This window comes from Mirounga angustirostris, unplaced genomic scaffold (assembly GCF_029215605.1).
Source record: "Mirounga angustirostris isolate CCGP_5_RB_7025 unplaced genomic scaffold, mMirAng1.0.hap1 SCAF_10, whole genome shotgun sequence".
Classification (NCBI taxonomy): domain Eukaryota; kingdom Metazoa; phylum Chordata; class Mammalia; order Carnivora; family Phocidae; genus Mirounga; species Mirounga angustirostris.
The window spans coordinates 50,655,798-50,677,892 of record NW_026991718.1 but is presented as its reverse complement, the minus strand read 5'-3'; the positions used below and the strand labels follow the sequence as shown (position 1 = coordinate 50,677,892).

At 45.2% G+C, this 22,095-nt stretch overlaps 1 protein-coding gene across 23 annotated transcripts in view; it reads left to right on the top strand.

Annotated features, from left to right (window-relative positions):
• Positions 1-22,095, top strand: part of DYSF (dysferlin) — a 205,016-nt gene that overhangs the window by 136,175 nt on the left and 46,746 nt on the right. For 15 of the 23 annotated variants that reach the window (XR_010405596.1, XM_064572348.1, XM_064572344.1 and 12 more), the window contains 5 exons: positions 2,319-2,420; positions 2,546-2,707; positions 3,759-3,924; positions 4,415-4,491; positions 10,717-10,779. Coding sequence is in view for 22 of the 23 variants with exons in the window: in XM_064572348.1 (XP_064428418.1) it covers positions 2,319-2,420; positions 2,546-2,707; positions 3,759-3,924; positions 4,415-4,491; positions 10,717-10,779 (570 nt within the window). In the remaining variant the exon portion in view is untranslated. The remainder of the gene's footprint in view (positions 1-2,318; positions 2,421-2,545; positions 2,708-3,758; positions 3,925-4,414; positions 4,492-10,716; positions 10,780-22,095) is intronic. The other 8 variants (XM_064572350.1, XM_064572346.1, XM_064572340.1 and 5 more) reach the window with 1 other exon arrangement.

Here is a 22,095-nt window from a genome sequence, read left to right as displayed (position 1 = left end):
AAAGGTTTGATCTTTCTGCCTCTCTGATCCCTTCTTTGTGCTCCTTTTGGTCCTGGATGTTTGGCCCTGCCCCACCCCCCCACATTGGGCTGGGCATCAGCCTTAAGCAGGCCACAAACAGACCATGAACTTCAGGCAAAACCCTTCTTTTAAAGAGCCCTGTCTCCACCCTCTAGGCCACTGCTTATGGGAACTGTGATGTACACAGCGCCCCCTGGAGTTGTGCCCTAGGGCAGCTCAGCACATGGCCCCTCCTCCTGACAGCACCTGTCTCCCAGCCAGTCTGAAAATGTAGCTGCTTCCTATCCCACATCACCTGCATTGAAGGTGTGGAGGTAGATTAGGAATTCCTTTGCTTTGTGCCCGCGGGACATGGGGATAGTTAATTACAAAGCCAGTGTTGTTCTGAGAGATGCTTCTGGTGGCTGGGTACCCCTCAAGTCACTCTGGGAGAACGACAACGCTAATGGTAAAAGCAGTGGGACCGACAACAATCAGGTCATCCCTGCCATCACTACAGTTTCCTAAAGCAGCTCCTGGGTGCCAGACACTTTCTGTTTGTTCTCTCACTGACTGTTGGAGCGGGCTCGTGAGGGTATTGTTATCCTGGATCTTCATATGAGGGTAATGAGTCACAGACGTTGAATAATTTGCCCAAGGTCAAACAGCTAGAAAGCAGCAGGGCTGGAACTAGAACTGAGGTCTGTCTGATTCTAGAAATGAGCTTTTTACCGCTGCAGGTCAGGCAAGTGTAGTGTCATCAGTGTGTCGCTGGGCAGGAGTGACAGCTGGGGTTGGTTGTGAAGTGATTCGTGGAGGCAGGAGGAAGCCAATGTGTGTCAGTGCTCCAGCTGCTCCCGCCATCTACGTCAGAGCATTTGTACATGGATGCACCATCCTTTGAGAAGGAGCCCAAAGCAAATCACTTGGAGAATTAATCCACTGATTCCAGTGGATTATTAAATGTTCCAGTGTTTATTAAATGAGATTACACAAGGCAAGCTCTGTAAAGTATCCAGCATAGCCCTTTTATTTACAGTCAACATTTCCCGAGTGTCAGGGCCTGCTTGTATGGACGTGTGGGTTGTGCACTGCACAAGGGCTCTGTGTCTAAGGGGAGGCAATTACCAGCGCAGACATCATATATTTGTTTTTATTATAACAATTTTCCAGTAGGTGGCAGTAAAGTGTCTTGTTCTAATAAACTAGTAAAATATGACGATTTTCTGACGTGGAAGTAAAGAGTCTTCAGGAAGGGACGTCTTTCTTTAATTGCCACAAAGGTGCCACATGGGCTAGTAGAGCTGTTGTGGTTTCACGTGAACCAGGCATTCTTCTGAGTGTTAGTATCAACTTCTTCCAGCCTCACACTAATCTTGAGAGCTTGGCAACTTTGAATAACCATTTTATACGTGAAAAAACTGAGCCACCGGGAGATGAAATAACGTATCTAACTCAGCAGCTGGCGGAGTAGAGCCTGTGCTCCTAACCACTGTGAGACTTGGTAGTTGCTCAAGCCACAGCGGCACCTGCCTGCCTTGCCCCAGCTGCTTCCCTGCGTGTTTCCTTGTGATCGTTGGGGGTTCTTGCCCTGGTCTTTCTGGCAGACCCTCAGTAGGCAGAATTGATACACGCTGCTCTCATCTTCGGTGTGTGGTGGTGAAGGAACCTCCCCAGTGGCTCCCTTTAGTGCCTACGGACGATGGGCACTTACATCCTCTTCTCCTATTTGTACATTTTCTTTCTGGCTAACAGCAGGTGTTCTGTCTTCATGGTGGACAGATGTGAGAGGTGAGGGTTTGGGGCTGGCAGGTGCCTGGGCGTGGTGTGGGGGATGGAAATGGGGCACCAGAGTGGATGGTAGGTCAGGAGGGTCTGAGCCTGGAGGCAGGAGAACCAGGCTAGGGGGAGGGTATGAGGTCTTCTCTGGGACCAAGCGGGGCTGGAGTGGGCGTGCTAGGATGCAAGTGGGCAGTGTGTGTATGTGTCTGTGTGGGGAGGGGGACGGGGAGACCCTGAGCAGCTCACTGGTGCCTCAGAGCCTGTATTTGGAGGAGGGGTTCATGTGAAACAAGGTGACCTGAGTCCCAGGCCAAGGTGCTCGGATGGTGATGCCGGACAAGATGGTGCCTGGCAGAAACTGACTTCATTTTCTTATTTTTGCCTGCCTGCCTGCCCACTCCTGTGCCTTTGCCTCTCTGTTTCCTTCTCTCCACACATGTCCTTCTTTCTGCCCCAACTGTCTTGCCCTTTTTTCATCTCTCTGCCTTGGTCTTCCTGCCACCGTTGTCTCTGTCCTGCCTGTCATGCCCCTGCAGTCGGAGGACACAGACCTGCCCTACCCACCGCCTCAGAGGGAGGCCAACATCTACATGGTTCCCCAGAACATCAAGCCGGTTCTCCAGCGTACTGCCATAGAGGTGAGCCTGGCTCTGGGGTGGGGTGGGGGGTGGTAGGGAGGCGGCCTGGCCCTTCCCGTTCCTGGCCCTGGCTTTTCCTGGGGCCTGGGGCTTTCCCAGCCGCTTGCCTCACTCTGTGTCCCTAGATCCTGGCGTGGGGCCTGCGGAACATGAAGAGTTACCAGCTGGCCAGCATCTCCTCCCCCAGCCTCGTGGTGGAGTGCGGGGGCCAGACAGTGCAGTCCTGTGTCATCAAGAACCTCCGGAAGAACCCCAACTTTGACATCTGCACCCTCTTCATGGAAGTGGTAAGCCTGACCTCCCTGCTGTCCCCTTCCAGGCTCCTGGTGCCTAGAATGTCCTCAGGGCTCCAGGCAGCTTCCTGTGGGATCCTGGCTAGGTCACGGCATCTTTCCCACCTCATTTGTCTGTGAAAGTGGGGAAGCAGTGCTCACCTTCTCCTCGCTGGAAGAGTGGAAGCCTGTGAGTAGCACAAATGGGGTCAGCTTGCTCCTTCCTACCCAGATACCGAGTGCACAGAAGTCCCAAGGACCCACCCTTCCCTACCAGGGCAGTTCTCAGCCCCCTGGAGCTCTCCCCAGGGGCCCACCAGGGCTCTGACCTTCTGCAGTTCCTCCAAACCTTCCCTGACTGGATCCTCCTCCAGCCTCGCTGTGGGCTCACCCCCAAGGCCCACAGGCCCCCAGCCCTCTGCAGCTCCCTGGGCTGCCTGGGCCTAGTGGCCGGAGTAAGGCAAGTCTGAGGAAAGGAAAATGGTTTGCAAGATGAAAGCACTATAGAAATTCCAGGCCCAGTGGCTGTCAACAGGAGCCTCCTCTTGGCTGAGCCAAAGCCGCCACCGAAGGAGAGCATATAAATTATTTCAAGTTGTGTTCAAAGTGCTTTTGGGGCTGGGGTTGGGAGGAGAAGAATCTGGGTCTGTAAGCCAACTCTTGAGTATCCACTTGGGGGGGACTGTCTGCAAGAAATGTTGAGACCTGGGCCAACTTCTCCCTTCTTCCCCTCCCCAGCCAGTGAGGGTTCAGGGAAAGTAGACTTGTTTTAGCTTCAGGCTGAGCTGGATATGTTTGGAAGGTAAAGCTGTGGGGGAAAAGTCAGCCTCTGCATACAGCATTCAAGAGGCAGACTGAAAAGGTGTGTGTCTTCTCCTCCCCTGGCCAGTGCCTGGGTTCAGCCAACCACCACTTTGGATTTATGGCTCTTGAGGGTTATGTGCAGGTTTATTGTCACTCTTCGCTTCTTGAACTTGTTCTGTGAAGGAGAGCACCCCCCCCACCCTGAAGCCTCCCAGAGATGGGTTCAGGCCACCGCCCAGAGCTTCCCTCCCACTCTGCCCAGATGCTGCCCAGGGAGGACCTCTACTGTCCCCCCATCGTGATCAAGGTCATTGATAACCGCCAGTTTGGCCGTCGGCCTATGGTGGGCCAGTGTACCATCCGCTCCCTGGAGAGATTCATGTGTGACCTGTACTCCGAGGAGAGTCCGTCCCCACAGGGCGGCCCAGGTAGGGGGTGGGGCTGTTGAGGGAGAGGGCCAGGGCAGAGGGGCTGAGGCAGGTGGGGCTTCCCAGGTGAGATGTGCCCGGAAGCCCTCCTCTTACCAGAACCTGAGCGAGAAGTGGTTTCTGCTCAACTGACCAGGACCAGGAGGGTGGGAATCTTGCCTTTCTCAGGGCATCACCTCGCTTGGGGCTACTGAGAGGCCAGGGCTGCTGTGGGAGGATGTGGGGGAAGACTTGAGGGAGAGAGAAAGGCAGGGATTCCATGGGATGAGGAGGGAGAGAGAGAACTGGGGAGATAGAGAATGTGAGAAAAAGATGGGAGAGACAGAGGCGGGAGAGGGAAGAACTAGGTGGGAAGAGAAGGACACAGATTGAGAAGTGTAGAAGGCTGAGGGCCTCTTGTCTCAGTATCCCTGCTGAGTCTTGTGGCTGGAGAGGGGCGAGGGCCCCTGAGGGAGCCCCTCTCGGGCCTGGATTCCGCTCTTCCCTACAGATGATGTGAGTTTACTCAGTCCTGGGGAAGATGTGCTCATTGACATTGATGACAAGGAACCCCTCATCCCTGTGCAGGTAAGACGAGCACTGGGTCCCCAAAAGAGACTCGGGCTCTGCTGGCCTTGGCTGCCCCTCCCCCTTCCTCATCTCTCCCACTCCTCCTCCCTTCCCTTTCTTACCACAGGGCCTCTATAAGACATCTCCCTCGTACCCTGGGGGCTGGATACCGTATAGGTGGAGGGACCCAGATGGGAACTTTCAGTCTGGTCAGGAGTGGAGTGGAGGGGTTGGGGGAAGGCTGTGTGTGGTGCCTGGGCAAGACCCAATCATTTTCCCCAAAGCATGTGAAAAAAAAATGGGCCCTCTGCTTAGGGGGCCGTGTTGAAGGCTCCCCCTGACAATTACTCAGGAAATCATGGTGGGGGCCGCAAATGAGAGAGAAGGAAGACAGGGGAGAGAGTGAGCAGGCAGTCTTGGGGGTGCTCTAGTCCCGTTGCCTTACCCCAGCCAGAACCCTGCTTAGGGGTAGATTCATCTATAGGCTCATGTGTGGGGGCACCTTGGAAGCAGCTGAAAAGGAGAGAGCTGTGTCCAAGCCAATAGTCCCTCTTGTCCCATTCCCTCCGCCTCCAGGAAAAGAAAGGGTGAGGGGCAGGAGGGGGATCTTATTCCAAGGGAATCCAACCCTGCAGACAGGTAAGAGGCATCCCTTTGCTATGTACTTGGCAACCGAGGGCCAGCTGCTGACCCAGACTCCAATGCCGAACAGCATGGCAGGGGGTCTGTGACATCTCTTAGTGAGCAGGGAGCACTCTCCGCGCCTTGGGTCCTGGGCTGCTCTAGTTCCTGTAGGGCCAAGATCACCCAGTCCTTCCCTCGGTGGAGATGGCCTCACAGTGAGCACCAGACTTGACCTGCTATCTCTTCTAAGTTGTCACCCTCCTCTTGGCTTTGCATGATGCTGGTCACTGGTCACACCCCTGGCACCTGGGGCTCCCAGACCTTCCCTGCTGCCCAGAGGCAGAGCCTCCAGCCAGTGTAGACCATGCGTGTGTCCTTAGGCTCTTGGTCTCTTTATTGACCCAGGGATGGTGTCCCACTTCAGGAGGTTCTGTTTTCTTTAAACCACCAAACAAATATCGGCCTCAGGAGCAAGAGAACGCACTGGGGTGCTAAGTCGGGCTCAGGATCCTCAAAGCTGTCCTGGAGATGTGTTTACAGGGCTTCCTTCTAACATTTAAGACTGATTTCTGGTTTTTTTTTGCTTGTGCATCTTTCACCTTTGTGCCACTTCCAAGGGAACATCTCTGGTGTGGGCCTAGCTGCTGCTGAGACAAGAGGCTTGCTCTGTAGTTTCTCTGATGCTAAGAGTCCTCAGAAGCCCCACGCTCTCCATCTCTCCCACCTCCGTGACTCTCTGGGGTTCTGTCCACCATCCTTTCTGCTGGGGACACCTTCTGGTCTATTCCTGGTCATTCTTTAAGACTCAACTTAGCTGTGGTCACCTCCTCCCGGGATTCGTCCCTGGCTCCCTCCCTTCTCCTGCAAGCCCTGTCTATATCTTGGTCACTGCCCTTGCTTTAGGTCCTGAATGTCTGCAAATGTCAGCCACCTTCCCCAGACCAGGCTCAGGACAGTCACTGGGTACACTCCTTCTGTGTCTTCAACGCCCAGCACAGGACTGGTTTAAGGAGGTGTTCAGTGAAGTCTATCTGGATGGGTGGATGTGTGGGTGGGTGGACAGATGGATGGATGATGGATGGATGGATGGATGGATGACCTGCCTACTCTCTGTATGGGTCTAAGAAGGAGCTTCTCTAGACTGGGAAAATCCAAGTGGAAATTCTGGATGGTCCTACCCAGGCTTCAGCCATGTTCAATACTAGTGCCTTCTGGCCTGGTGGCTGTTTGTAACTGAATTAGGCAGATAATTAGCCCCAAGCTCCAGTCTGCCCAGTCCTGGCTCCTGTTTCCCACCCCCTCAGTGGGCTATCTGAGTCTGTGCAGGGAAGTGCAGGGCTTGCCCAGCAGGATTTCTGTTCTCTGTGTGTGCCGCCCTCAAACTGTCTACAGACTCAGATTGGAGGGGGAGACTATTTTGAATCCTGCCGGCTACAAGCCCAGCCAGGGGCGGACGGTGAGGAGGCCCGGCCTGGACACCCTCCCGGCACTGACATGAGTGAACCGGGGCTGGGCTCTGAGCTCTTTGTGGGAGCACATGGCCACTCTGGCTAGAGCTGCTGGCCAGCCAGAGGGTGAGGAGCTGGGATCTGGGCTCCTGGCGGTGTGGCCACATGTGGAGGGGCTGGGCTCACAGGGCCTCAGAGGTGGGCCAGGAGAAGGAGGAAGTGAGATCTGCCTGCTCTGGTGGAGGAGGCTTGGACCCTGCCCTCATGGAGCTCCCTGTCTGATTGAGGAGGCAGAGCCCTTCTCCCAAGGAACCCCGAGGCCAGGAGGGAGCCCTGGGCCGGTCTCCGGGAAGCCCTGGCCTGATGGTGTCTGATGGGGGACTTGGGGAAAACCAATTTTGTATTGTGTTTTCCTCTGAGATCCAGCGATCATATTTGGTTGGTCAGGAAATCTTTTGCTCCCTCCGTCTCTCCTGCACACCACTCGGCACTTGGGAGGACCAGGCATTCTGAGGCAGATCCCAGAGGCAATGGGCACCAGTTCCAAATGGTTTGCCAGATAATTCTGGCTGGGCTCATAGCCCTTCTCCCCTCCCCCAGTTAAAGTAGAAGTCCCTGCCCTCTGGGGACTGGAGGGACGGGAAGTCTAGCAGAATCTGGATTTTGCCTGCCTCCTGTTTGTCCACCCCGTGTTTCTCAGCAGCCTGTTTCATGCTCATGGTGATGTGGTCCCCCCTGCTGAGCTCACTAGGTCCTGGCTGCAGACCCAGCTGAGGACTCCTCCCTAGCCTCAAACATGCTCTTGCCAGATCTGGCTTTGGTCTTAGTCCCTCCTGTCTCCTTCCTCAGTGGTACTTCCTCTCTGCTGATGAACCTCCTTACCATCACTGGCTCAGTTCCTGGGAGGAGTCTGCCACACATTAGAAATGTCATCTCAGACTCTTTGCCGATGTTGTCATTGGGCTGACACGGCAGAGAGTTTTTCAGGTTTCTAGAAATGTTTGGTTTCTCTCAGGAGCAGCCAATTCTAGAGATGGTCCAAAATGCATGTATAAGCAGATCTGTCCACTCGGCCTTGTTGAGCTTCTAGGTAGGCAGCCATGTTGGGGTGAGGAGACCCCATGGGGGTGGGTGCCTGGCTTCTTGAACTCTTTTCTGGTGATCAGGGCCTAGAGGAGATAGGCTGACATGAATTAACTCCACAGTTTATTCTTGGTCTGTGCGGCTCTCCTTTGTGTAGATTTTAGACCCGTAGCCTGGGGGTGGGGTGGTGTGTATGCGTGTACAGAGTGTGTGTGAGAGGTGGGGGAGCTGGGGGGCAGGTGTGTGGGCAAGCTCCCAAGGGTGTGTCTAGACTCAGTAGGTGGTGTTGTAGGAATCATGGCCTTGACTTTTAACATTCTGAGGGCAGGCCTGGGTATGTCCTCAAAGAGGGGGCACAGAGCTTATTTCATTCCATTTAATGCTCTGCTTTAAAAAAGGATATATTAATTTTTCTCTGGCTCTAAATACATGTTAATTATATAAAATTTGGAAGATGTAGGATAATTATGACAAATAGGCATCACCTCCAACCAAGGACACAGTCGGAATGAACGGCTGCCAACATATCCTTCTCCATCTTTTCCTCCACCCCCCTCCTGGGCTTCTCTTTCTGTCTCTGACCCCTAATCAGACTCCATTTCTCTCTTTAAAATACAGTTGGGGGTCTCTGTTTACTAATCTGCGTCTTCATTGAGCTGGTTCTTCATGTTCTGATTATGAAGCGGTGGAGAGAAAGAGTGTGCAGGACACACACAGAGCATACTCCCCCTCATCTCCTACTGAGGGTCCAGAAGCTCAGAGTAGAGGCAGTGCCTCTGCCCACCCCGCCCGTCTCCCACTGTGCAGGCACTGAGATGCCCCTGGAGTCACCCGGTCACGAGTGACTCTTGCCTATCATTCTGCGAGCCCACCCTGGGTAGTGGGGGGGGCTCCCCTGTAAGTCTCCAGAGAAGGAGAATTTCTGGGGCTGGGGCTGGGGACCATATGCATGGTGAAGAGAGATAAAGAGGAGAACACCTGGAAATTTTCACCCTGGTTGGGAGAGATGTTGCTGATCTTACATGAGATGTTGCTGATCTTACATGAGATGCTTTATCTGCCAGGGACAAAGATCATGGACTCTGTTGGCCCATGTGGGTCAGAATGGGCTAAGTGATCAGGAAGGCTTCGGGGGAGAGGCTGGCTGGCCTCAAAGGCCGGTGGGGTCAGAACAGCAGAGGGGAGAGGAGGGTTTTCCTGGTGGGCAAAGGAGTGGGAGCATGGGCTTAGCAGTGGGACTGCGTGTGTGAGGGGGTGTGCATGCGCGTGTGTATGTGTGTGTGCATGTGTGCATGTGTATGAGGTAGGCAGGTACTGGGGGACATGCAGGCTGGCATGGAGAAGACATCAGGGGGCGTGAAGCCTGCTCCCTACACTGTGGGGTGGGGTGCTGAGGCTGGCCGCCCCCCCGGCTCCCCGGCTGGGGCTCATTTGGAGCTCGCTGCCCCACTTCTAGTCTCTGGGACGCCGTGAAGGTGGCAACGTGCTCCCAGAACTGGAGCAGCAAATTATGCCCGAGTCCCAAAGGGGAACGTGTAATTTCTGAAGCCGGACCAGATCTTTGGAGCGCTGTGTTTAGCTTTGTTTTTTCTCCCTTTTGCTCTGGTGAACTGCCGGTTTCCCTCTCACCTTTCTAAAAACAAACTGTATTCAAAATAACAAGAAGGCTTCTGTGAGGTTCAGGACGGGAGTGGGAGGGGCAGAGGCGGCCGGCGCGGGGGTTGTGTGGAGTTCATCCAGTCTCTGCCAGGGGTCACACCACAGCCCCCCCGGCACCATCCAGTGGCCTGGCCTGCTGCCCACTGGCCACTGCCTGCGCTTCTGGCTCTGAGCAGCCGTAAGGCTGGTCTGGGGGAGGTTGGGATCTCCTCAGTGACTCCCCCTTCACAGGGCAGGGATGGGTCTGTGGGTTCCAAGACTCCCCTCTGGGTCCCAGCAGACTGCCTCCTGCCCTTCCTGAGCCCTTTCTGACCCCCGGGTGAGTGTGTCTCCCAGGTTCTTCCTGTCAAGGAGAGGACAGCCACCTGTGGAGTCTTTCAGAGCCCCCTGCTCGGGGTTCAAAGGCAGACAGGGTCTAACCCTGGGAGTCTGTGTCCTGGCAAGTGTCCTCAGCCCTCCAGCCTTATTTGCTTGCTGCCCAGTGCCTGCCTTCCCGAGCCATTTGCTTTCTCGGCTGTGCCATAGTTTATTCCTCTACTCCTTTGCACTTGTTATCTCCTCTGCCTGGAATGCATCTCCTGGCTTTGTCTGCCTAGACAGGTACTCATCCACCCAGAGCGCTGTCACCTTCTCTGGGACCATTATAGTGGTCTCTGAAAAAGTCACCTGTCTCCAGTCCTGACTCCTGAGGCTCTCTGGACCCTGCAGCCCAGGGATTCACCCTATAAAGTACTGAGTCACAGGACCAGAAGACGGCAGGCAAGGATCTGATGCCAGAGAAGGATGCAGGAAGTTTTCTCTAGGATAGCAAAGGCGTGTTGGGCTATAGCACTCTCAGAGTCCCCCCTTTTACAGGCTTGGGGGAAGCCGTAGGATGCCCTGGTTCTTGTCTTTGAAGAGAAAAGGCTCAGAAACCAGACTTCGGAACCATGCCCAAGCAGGGGTTGGTGTGGCCCAGCTGTTAGAAGAAACCACCAGGGACGATGGGGAGCTTGGAGTACATCTGAGACAGGGAGGTCTGAGTAGGGAGGGCATGTGAGAATGGCATTGAGTGAATGGTGCCAAGGGCAGTGAGAAAGCGGGCGAGAGGGAGCACTGGCCGAGCCCCTTGCACGTGCCTCAGCCGTGCTAGCTGTGCATGGCCTTCATCTCCTCCACACTCACTGTTGCCCTGGGAACCGGGCTTTGTACCTGTTCCCTGGATGGGGATGCTGACTCCGAGAGGTCAGGGGGCTTGACCAAGGTCACACAGCCAGCTGATAAAGCAGTGGGGCCAGGATTTAGACCAGTCTTACCTAACTCCAAAACACATGTTCCTCCCACAGCTTCTACAGCCTCCCTGGTTGGAGCTCTCCTTCCTCGGGGCTGTCCAGTCTTCCCTAAAGTGGTTTCTCTAGTCCTGTTGCTAACCAGCGTGTTTAATTTGTAGCTTGCAGACGGTCTGTTGGGCCCTGCCCCCACTAACATGGCATCTTCTCCATCCAGTCTTCATGTATGTATTGTTTACCTATTTGTGGGCTCTTTGATTTCCCTGGGGGGTTGGGGGTGGGGGTAGGGAGTTAAGGAAGGGAACGGAGGAAGGGGAGTGGGAGGGGAAGAAAGGAAGTACATTTGACCCTAGAACATGGGGGTTAGGGGCACCAGCCCCCGCACGATAGTAAATTCACAGATAACTTATGACTCCTTAAAACCTTGACTACTAATAGCCTACTGTTGACAGGAAGCCTTACTGATAACATAAATAGTCAATAAACACATATTTTGTATGTTTTGTGTATTACATACTGTATTCTTACAATAAAATAAGCTAGAGAAAAGAAAATGCTGTTAGGAAAATGATCAGGAAGAGAAAATACATTTACAACACTATTGTATTTATTGGAAAAATCTGTGTCTTAGTGGACCCATGCTGCTCAAACCCATGTTGTTTGGGATCAACTGTATTTCCTGAGATCCAGCAGAAAACAGTGACCTGTCCTGTGTCTTGGAGGAGGGGTGGGGAGCCAGCTAGGGGAAGATTCTCAGAAATAGACAACACTGAGTTACCTCTTAGTGCATCTTGCGGGTTTTACCTAATCCTGGGATTTACCTTAATCCTGTTTACCAGCATGAGGACCAAGAGGGTTGGTGGGGTTGCATGGGCCAGTGGAAACAGGGAAGTCTCTAGATTAGATCTGGACCGCTGGGACGTGGGACCCAAGAAGCTTCTGTGGGCAATGGCAGGTTGATTTTCTCTGTCCCTCCCAGAGGCATGAAAAGTGTGTTGACTGAGGAACCTTGGTAGTCTTGAGCAGATTCTGAGAGGTTTGCCGGGGCCCACAGGCTGCAACTGGGCTGATTTTCTTGGTGTTATCTTTAGTGGGCCCCTCAGGGAAGATGACTTGGTGTTTAGCCTTCACCACGTCCTCGTGAAGTCCCACGCTGAGAGCCCTTGAGCTGCTGGGGGAGCCCTAAGAGATAGCACCTGCCAATAGTTACATTCTGTTCATGGTGCAGGGGGAGGCATTGCTGTCTTATGGGTTTCTAGGAAGAGGCAATGTATATTTTTAATTTTTTCTGATTTACCCATTGTAGAAAATATAGAAAACACAACACAGGGTAAAGCGGAAAGTGAAAACCCACCTGTATTCCTACCAGTTGGAGATAAACACTGTTAAGATTTTGATGTGCTTTACATTTTTAGATATGTTTTATGCTGTGTGCATCCTTTTGTTTAAAAACAAAATTGGAATCATATTGTACTTTTTTATAATCTGTATTTTCCTTTATTTAAATGTATATTGTGGATGTTTTTCCATATCTTTATAGTCTTTAAAAACATGGTTGCATGTCATTCCATTATATGAACATCCATAAAGTTTTAACTACTCCCCTATCATTGGACATTAATGATACTAATTTCCACTAGTGTCTTTTATTTTGTTTCTTAGAGGAGTTATTTTTGTTTACCTTAAATAGGTCCAGCCCATTTAATGTTTAGTCCTAGGCATTTTATAGCCTTTGTTGCTATCTACATGGAATATCTTTTTTTTTTTTTAGTGATTTGGTCTAATTGTTTATTGTTAGAATATAGGGAAACAATATTTTGTATATTTACTTTGAAACAGACTCTTTAGTAAGCTCCTTTATTAGTTCTGAGAATTGTTCATTGATTCTGTTGGGTTTTCCAGGTAGGTAAGATGGTTTCCTTCAAACAGTAATATATATGTCACTATCTTTCTAATAATTATACCTTATTCCTTTTTCCAGAATAACATTTGATAATTGAGCTGCTAGTGAGCAAACATGTTTAGTTACTGATTCTAATGAAAAGCTTCTACCATTTTCCCATTAATTGTGATAATTATTGGTAGTTTCAGATAGATATTCTTGATTTTGTCAAGGTTGTGTCCTTTATTATTAGTTTATTAGTAGCTTAAAAATAAGGTATAGGAATTTAATTTTATCTACTGCCATTTGGCATTTCTCAAGATGATTATTTTGTTTTCTATTGTTCTATTTATACAATGTACAATTGTCTTGCATTCCTGGGGTAAATCCAAATTGGTCAATTGGTCATGGTATTATAATTTACTATAATTGAAGTCCTCTTATCCAATGCAATCAGACAGGTAGTTGGTTGGCTAATTGAAAACGTTGATTGAATGGGGACTGATTAAAAGCCATGCATACACACTGTAAACATTTTATTTCTAACCCTGTCTATGTATCTTCCTCTGCCAATTATTTGATGTTGCCAAGGCCTCTTTAAATTTGGATCTGCTATTAGAGTGTCATGTCATCCTTCTGGTATAAGCCACATCCAAAATTATCTATGATTTTTCCTTTAGGTTTATTAAAGTTTGATGAGATCTTAATGATACCTGCAGAAAAATCAGACTGTGGAGTCCTTTTAAAAATTTACGATTCCTCCCTCCCATACCCTTTCTTTAAAAAATCTCACTCAGGGTGCCTGGGTGGCTCAGTCGGTTAAGCGACTGCCTTCGGCTCAGGTCATGATCCCAGGGTCCTGGGATCGAGCCCCACCTCGGGCTCCCTGCTCGGTGGGAAGCCTTCTCCCTCTCCCCCTCCCCCTGCTGGTGTTCTCTCTCTCGCTGTCTCTCTCTGTCAAATAAATAAATAAAATCTTTAAAAAAAAAAATCTCACTCATGATTCAACATTTCCATACAACACTCGGTGCTCTTCAAAACAAGTGCGCTCCTTTTTTTTTTTTTTTTAAGATTTTATTTATTTTTATTTGAGAGAAAGAGAATGAGAGAGAGGGAGTACATGAGAGGGGGGAGGGTCAGAGGGAGAAGCAGACTCCCCGCTGAGCAGGGAGCCCGATGCAGGACTCGATCCAGGGACTCCAGGATCATGACCTGAGCCGAAGGCAGTCGCTCAACCAACTGAGCCACTCAACTCAGGCGCCCTCCAGAGCTTTTTCATCACCCCAAAGAGAAACTGTGGAGCCGTTAGATATTAACCTCCCCTCCCCTCCCTCATCCCTCTTCTTTCATCTCTTGCACGGCGTCTTCAAATGTCTTTTAGCTTGTTTTGAAATAGCGTGTTCCGATTTTTTTTTTTTAAGATTTTATTTATTTATTTGAGAGAGAGAGAATGAGATAGAGAGCATGAGAGGGGGGAGGGTCAGAGGGAGAAGCAGACTCCCCGCCGAGCAGGGAGCCCGATGCGGGACTCGATCCCGGGACTCCAGGATCATGACCTGAGCCAAAGGCAGTCGCTTAACCGACTGAGCCACCCAGGCGCCCCAAAACAAGTGCGCTCCTTAATCCCCATCATCTATTTGAATTCACCTATTGAATCACTGTATTGTGATTCACCTGAAACTAATATTATGCTGTATGTTCACTAACTGGAATTTGAATAAAAACTTAAAAATCTCCTTCTTAATTTTCATCGGTTAAAAAAATCATTGAATCCATTTTCTAGATGCCCTTTTTAAATTCAATTTGTATATATTTTCGTGATATTGGCTTATTGATCTAATTACCGTGTTCGTACAGCTGGCATAAATGGGTTTGGAAACCAGCACAGTGACTCTTGTGAGCTGGCAGGTCCTCCATGGGAGCTCTAGTGGCAAACCAGCTTTTAGCTGGCTCCGTGCCTTAGACTGTGAGTGGAGAAAATGAATAGTATTTGTTGACTCTGGTGGGCGGCAAGTTTGTGAGAACTTCTAGTCTAGATCATGAGTTAGAGTTGCTCTTACTTACCTAGGATTTTTGTATCTCTATTAATAAGTATCACTTTTAAGTTGTCTCTGTTAGGTTTTGATACCAGAATTATAATAGTTTCATAAAATATTTTTTTGAGGTATTCTCTCTTTTTCTGTGCTCTTGAACAATCTCTACGGAGATTGTTTCTTAGACGTTCGAAAATACACGAAAGCCATTCTGAATCTGAATTACACACATTGGAAATTGCACTAAATAAACAGTTTATAGAAAAAAAAATCAATAGTCTTGCTTTATGTATAAAATGTATAGTAATATGAATCAACCTAAATTTGAAAAATGATTAACAATCATGTAACTTAAAAGGTGGTGGCCAAGTGAATTGTATTTATGGTTTAGCTGATAAATAGGATACTTACAATTATTTTTGAAAATGGTGCTATGTGGGGTGCCTGGGTGGGTCGGTCTGTTAAGGGTCAGACTCTTGATTTAGACTCAGGTCATGATCTCAGGGTCATGAGATCAAGCCCTCCATCAGGCTCCATGCTCAGCAGGAGTCTGCTTGAAATTCTCTCTCCCTCTTCCCACTTGAGCGCACGCGCGCGCGCTCTCTCTCAAATAAATAAATCTTAAAAACAAAAGAAAATGGTGCTATGTTACATGAATTTTGAATTTTAGATTTTCAGGAAGGCATATCTTGTATAATTGTATAAGATACATCTACCCTGTCCTTTTTTTTGGTGAAAAGTGGGCCCAGGATCTATTTTGGAAGGGGATTTTTTGTTCACTCTCTACTTCTGTCAATTTGGTAGCTTAGATATTCCCAGATATTGCTTATTACATTAGTATGAATTTGTATATATTACTACAATAAAAGAAAACATTTCCGTATCTGTTCTGTTTTTATCCTCATTCCTAATTTTGTGATTTATGTTATCATTTTTACTTTTATGGTGGTTTTTCATCCAAGGAATCAACTCTTCGAAAATTCTGTTATTAGGTTAGTTTCCTTAATTTCTAGTCATTTTTAAGCCCTTTTCCTTTGAAATTCCTGTTACATATATTTTGGATTTCTTAGGCTGTATCTCTCTCTCTCTGTCCCCCCATCTTTGCATTGTTTAAAAATTTTTTTAAAAAATTTTTGTTATGTTAATCACCATACGTTACATTATTAGTTTTTGATGTAGTGTTCCATGATTCATTGTTTGTGCATAACACCCAGTGCTCCATGCAGAACGTGCCCTCTTTAATACCCATCATCAGGCTAACCCATCCTCCCACCCCCCCTCCCCTCTAGAACCCTCAGTTTGTTTCTCAGAGTCCATAGTCTCTCATGGTTCGTCTCCCCCTCCGATTTCCCCCCCTTCATTCTTCCCCTCCTGTTATCTTCTTCTTCTTTTTTTTTTTTTTTTCTTAACATATAATGTATTATTTGTTTCAGAGGTACAGGTCTGTGATTCAACAATCTTGCACAATTCACAGCACTCACCATAGCACATACCCTCCCCAGTGTCTATTAAAAAATTTTTTAAAGGGGATATTAATCTATATTTTTTCCTCAAAATTCTAAAATTCTAAAATCTTGCTTTTTTCATATTTAAATCCTTATTCCATCTGGAATTGATTTGTGTTGTGTGCAAAATGTGAGATAGAGATTAGATTTCTTTTTATTTTTTCCCATGTAGATAACCAGTGAATTCTTATCATCATAGAATGACCTATCCTTTCTTGATCTATAAGGACAGTTGTGTCGTATATTAGGTTTCCATATAAGTGTGGGTTGGTTTGTGGCTCTCTTTTCTGTTCCATTGGTCTTTCCTGTACTAATACTCTACTGTCTAGTTTACTATAGCTTTATAATAAACCTTCATATCTCATAAAGGAAATATCCTACCTTGTTCATCTTTAGAAGTGTCATTGCTATTCTTGTCTTTTGCTTTTCCATCTCAATTTTAGAATTAGCTTGTCAACTTCTTTAGAAAAACTGTTGTGATTTGTGATTGAATTTCCGGATCAATCTGGGGAGAACATTTTTATAATATTGCCTTTTAAACATGGGCATGATAAATATCTCCTTTTATTTAGGTATTCTTTAATGTTTTTCAATAGACACTTATAATTTTCTCCAAAAAAGTCTGGTACAACTTTTATTAGATTTAGTTCTAGCTATTTTGTACTTCATTGTTATTTTTACTTGGATTTTTAAAGGTACATTTTCTAATTATTTTTTGCTTGTATGTAAATGAAATTTATTCTCATATACTGATATTATACTCAGAAGATTTGCTAAACTCTTATTAATTCCACTGATTTGATGATTTTTCTGGTTTTTTTCTGTGTAGTCTATCATATAATTTGTGATTAATCACAGTTTTGATTCTTCTGTGTACTTCTAATTTCTTTTTCTTTTTTGTTATTTCCTTTTCCTATCTTATTGCATTGCCTAGGACCTTCAGTTTAATGTTCTATGTAACTGATAAGAGTATTCTTATCTGCTCTAATTTAAAAGTGAATATTTTTATGTTACACCACTGGTGCATTGGGCGAATGATTACTAGTTAGCAAAGAGTTTTTATCATGAATAATATGAAATTTTATTGAATGTTTTTAATGTATCTGTTGAGGTGATCATATAATTTGTTTAATCTGTTAATGTGGTGAATTACATTAAGAGATTTTTTTTTTTAAATGCTAAAGCAACTTTGCATTTCTGAAACACTCTATCCTGGTCATGATATATTATTATTATTATTTTCTTTCTGCATTGCTAGATTCAGTTTGCAAATATTCAGTTTAGGAATTTTTTTTTGCATCAATTACTGTGAGTGGTGATCGCTTGAAGTTTCTTTTTCTGATACTGTTTTCTTCAGGTTTTGGTATTTAGATAATACTAATCTTATAAAATGACTTGGGGCATATATACTCTTTCTAATCTCTGAATGAATGAAAAAAGCTTTACATTATCTCTTGCCTGTATGTTTGGTAGATTCATTTCTAAAACCATCTAGACTTAGTATTTTTCTTGGGGATATTTTAAACTGCTGATACAATTTGAAAAAATGTCTATAGGACCTTTGAGGTTTTCTTTTTCTATGTGAGTCACTTTTGGTGATTTATATTTTAATTTCTTCCTAAAAACTATGGATGTAGCATTTCTCACAATAACCTCTTACTTTTTCAATTTTTTCTTCTTTCATTTATGTTCCTTTTAATTCCTGGTATTATGTTTTATTATTTTTGCCAGAATTTGTCAGATTTTTTTGTCTTTTCAAAGAACCAGTTTTTAGCTCTGTTGATATTTTATTGTTTCCTTGTTTTCTAGTTTATTAATTTCTTTATCATTTCCTTCCTTCTGTTTTTGGGGAGGATTATTATATTTTTAACCTTTTAAGGGCTATGCTTAGTTCATTAATTTTCAAACTTTCTTCTTTTCTCATATAAACATTTAAGGCTATAAAATTCCCTCTAAGTACTGCTTTATTCATCCCACAGGTTTTGATGACTGTTTTGTTGTTGTTGTTGTTGTTATTTTCCAGTTCTATAAGTACTTACTGATTTTTGCTATATTTCTTTTTTTATACCTGAATTGCTTAAAAATAGGTTTTAGAAGTTCCTAGCTTATGTTTTAAGTTATCTTTTTGCTACTGGTTTCAGCTTAACTGTGCTATGGTTCAGAAAATGTGGTCTATATGTTATGGTTCTTGACACTTGCTTTATGACCTATTATATGATGAATTTTTGCAACTGTCCTGTGTTTGCTTGGAAAGAATGTCTAGTCTCCAAATGGGTTTTACATATAACATATCCATTTAGATCAGACTTGTTAATTGTGTTATTTAAATCTATTTTTATTCTGATTTTTATATGTGTCATTCATTAATTTCTAGAGGGTGTATTAGAACATCCTGCTTTGATTTGATATTTGTCATTTTTCTCCTTATGATACTTTTCCTTTACATATTTGATGCTGTGTTATTAGCCACGAACACTTTTAGAATTCTCCTATCTTCCTAGAAAATTGAATCCTTTAATGATATGTAGTGAACCTCTGCCCCTTTGCCTTTTAAAATATCTGCTTTTAAATTTAAAATATCTAATGAGACTGTTTTATCTCATGTTAATATAGCTACACCAGCTTCCTTTGGCCAGTATTTTCCTAGTATACCTTTTTCTATTGTTTTACTTTCAACTTTTTTGTGACTTTGTTTCAGGTGTCTCTTTGGTGAACAGCAAATAGATGGATTCTGTTTTTTCTTTTATGTGTTCTGGCAATATTATTTTCTTAACTAGAGAGTTGAAGAGTCCAGTTATTAATTGTGTTTACTGATATATTTGGATTTATTTCTTCTATCTTATTTTTTGTCTTTATTCATCCTGCCCTTTTTTCCCCTTATTTTTTTTTTTCGGATTGAAAGATTACCTCCCCCTCCTCATTCCTTCTTCCCTTTTCAGTTTCAAAATTATACATTGTTTCTATTCCTTTAGTGATTAGTATAGAAACTTTATCATGCATATTCAACTTAGCAAAGTCTAAGTCTAATTAATATTTATAGCCTCCTCCAGAATAAGTTCCAGAAGGAAATTAGAATACTTCAATTCCAATCACATACCAATTTATAAACTTCTGTTCAATATTTTAGTTGTACCTTTATAAATAAGTGACATTTAAAAAGCAATATCATTTTTTAAAGTAATCCATTTTCCCTTAGCTATGCCAACATTTACTATTTTGTTTTATATGCCAGTCTTCTTCCTCCTGGGTTATCTTCTTGCTTCCTGAAATAGAGCTTATAGAAATTCCTATGATTAGAATCAATTCATTGTAAACTTTCTCACTTTTTAATTATTTCTTGAAAATATTTTTATTTCACCCTTATTTTGGAAATACTAGTTTTGCTGGTACTTATTTTCTATCAGCACTTTGAAGGGACTATTTTACTATCTTCTGGCTTCCATTGTGCTGTTGTCTTCCTAAATCTGAGAACTGTTTTTTGGGCTTTTTTCTTCTTTTAATTAGTTCTGGGTAGTTCTCAACCACTATCTCTTTAAGCATTACATATTCCCCATTCTCTCTATCATTTCCTTCTGGAACTCTGATTAGATCTATCATGGACCTTCTCTGTTCTCCATGTTAGTTCAACTTTCTTTCATATTATTGTTAATATTATTGTTTCTTTGTGTTGCACTCTGGCTAATTTCTGAAGATAGATCTCCTAGTTCATTAAGTCTTTCGTTGTTTCTAAAGGCTATTTGACCCCATCTATTGAGTTTTGTCTTAAGTATTATATTTTTATCTTGAAAAGTTCTTCCCTCCCCACCCCCTGCAATTAGCTTATTTATTTTTGAAAGTCTCTTGCTCCTTTGCCGTAATTTTTAATGTCTTTTATATTTTTAAACAGTTTTTTTAAAAAGTCCTATTTCTGACAATTCTGTTTCCTGTTGTCTTAACAGTCTGATATGTAGTTGGTGTTTCTAGCTGACTCTTGCTCATGGTGCCTTGTTCCTTATGTCTTATACTATTTTTGATTGTGAACTCATGTTCCTTGGAAATTTATCTGAGAGTTCTTTGAGGCCCGGATGAAAGTTACATTCTTTCATAGAGGGTATGTGTTTACTTGACCAGATGCCTGGAAATGCTACAAACCCAGATTCACTAAAATTAAATGTTCAGGTTGGGCTTTTTGGGCCCCACAGTTAGTTTGCATTTTGGCTCCTTATTTCTCTGGATTTTTGCTTTCTCATTTGCCCCCAAGGATTTTCTTTACATTCCCATCAGCTCAAGCATGCATTTAGAAAGAATTTTAAAGACATCTTATCTGTTAATTTAGGTGTTCTTGGAGACTTTCTCTGGCCCTCTTGTTTGTCATTTTGCTAGAAATCGATGTCTTTATTATAGTTTTTCATTTGACAGTCATATTTGTCTTCATGCTGGTTATATGTCCTTCAGGACTGCATACGCTAACTTCTTGTATCCTCTTAAGACTTTCTACAAACATAAAGTAGTCATTTGTTTTCTTCTGTCTTTTACTCAATTCTTTAACATAACACTTGTCTTAGTCCTCATATTGCTCCCCTTCTTTTAGACCTTATTCTCTTCTTTCTATCTGTCCTTACAGAGGGAAGTCCTTGCTTGTCAAGTACTGAGAGCTCAGAGGGCTCTGTCCATTTAGTGCAGGGGACCACTTCTAATCTCAAACTTTTATAAAAGGAAGAAGAAAACAGTCTGAGATTGCTATATCTTTACCTTGCTCAGTTAGGAATCCAGCAGGGTAGGAGAAGTAAGAAGGAAAGCAGGATCAGAGTTCTTTTCCATGGGACTGAAGGGCTTGTTTTCTATGTTTATTGTGGCAGCTAGGTGTTAGCTAACTAGGTCAGGGCCAAGGTCCTTGCCTATTGACTCCTATGTAAGGAGTTTCTGAAGTAAAGGAAAGCTGACTCTCTCCCACCAGGCCCACCAGGCAGGGGTGTTCTTTGGGGGAAGTTTCTACAGTATTGTGGGTGGATCCTCATCCTTGTGGGTTCAGACACCTGATGAGTTTAGGGCTAGATACTCATTATTCAAGTGTCAAACTGAGGTTGACAGTTCATGAGTTTACAGTGAGAAATACTTCTGCCCGGGGGACATGACCTTGGGTTATGGCTCAGCCCATGGTATCTTACAGATTCAGCAATTGGGAAGCCCAGTTGTGATCGTATACGAGTAAAAAATCGGAATTAGGAGAGATAGTTCTGTTACTTGAAATTTAGTGGCAGCTGACTGAGATGGACAGATCCATCCAACTCCAAAGGTCTGGACCATCGTGAGGGTACTGATGTGCGCAACTGTCAACAGCCAACCCTCCCTTCTCTTGTATTTGTGGGACTGGTCAATTCCTTTTTTCACTGACATATTCTTTCTCTAGATGTATTAATACAACCTACCCATTTAGGGTTAAGGCTTAGTGTAAGAGCCACTCTTCTGGTTTGAGGTGATTTTGCCTGTCCTTGCTCTGAACCACTCTGCATTGATTTCATGGTCTAATTCTCCAAGGGCAGCCCTATTTCCCTTAATTCCAAGTTTTGGGGGAATGCCTCATGCAGCTCATGAATACTGACAACAGTTTATCCCAAGACTTTGAAGCAAAGGTTTTTTGAGCAAAGGAATCAATTACAGGGTGTGGCTCCCAAGTGAGGAAGCATTTCCAGAAGGCATCCAAGGTAGTTTGTCTCAGAACTTCACCGTTGCACCTCTGAACTTGAGCGTTTGAGGGGGAGTATTTTAACTTTAATAACACGAAGGGTTTTACTTGTACTTTGGTATCTAGCAGATGTGCTAATTAAGAAGATACCTATCTTCTCCCTGAAGTAGGTTTCCTAAGGACATATATTTGGCAATATTGGTTTAGCAAGAATTACTGTATGTGCTCGAAAGTACAAAACTGTACTTCTTTAAAAATATCTCTGGTTCAGATGTGTTGCCAATGCAGCCTGGCCTCCCCCCACTCCCATTAGTTCTGATGAGGGAGGTTTGATGCCTGTCACTGCATGTAATCTGGACCTTCCTTTGTGAGTCATTCCTTCTCTCATTTTCTCCGAGCAAATACAAATCGCCCATCAAATGACAAGTGAAGGCACAGGGGAGGCAAGGGGAGGG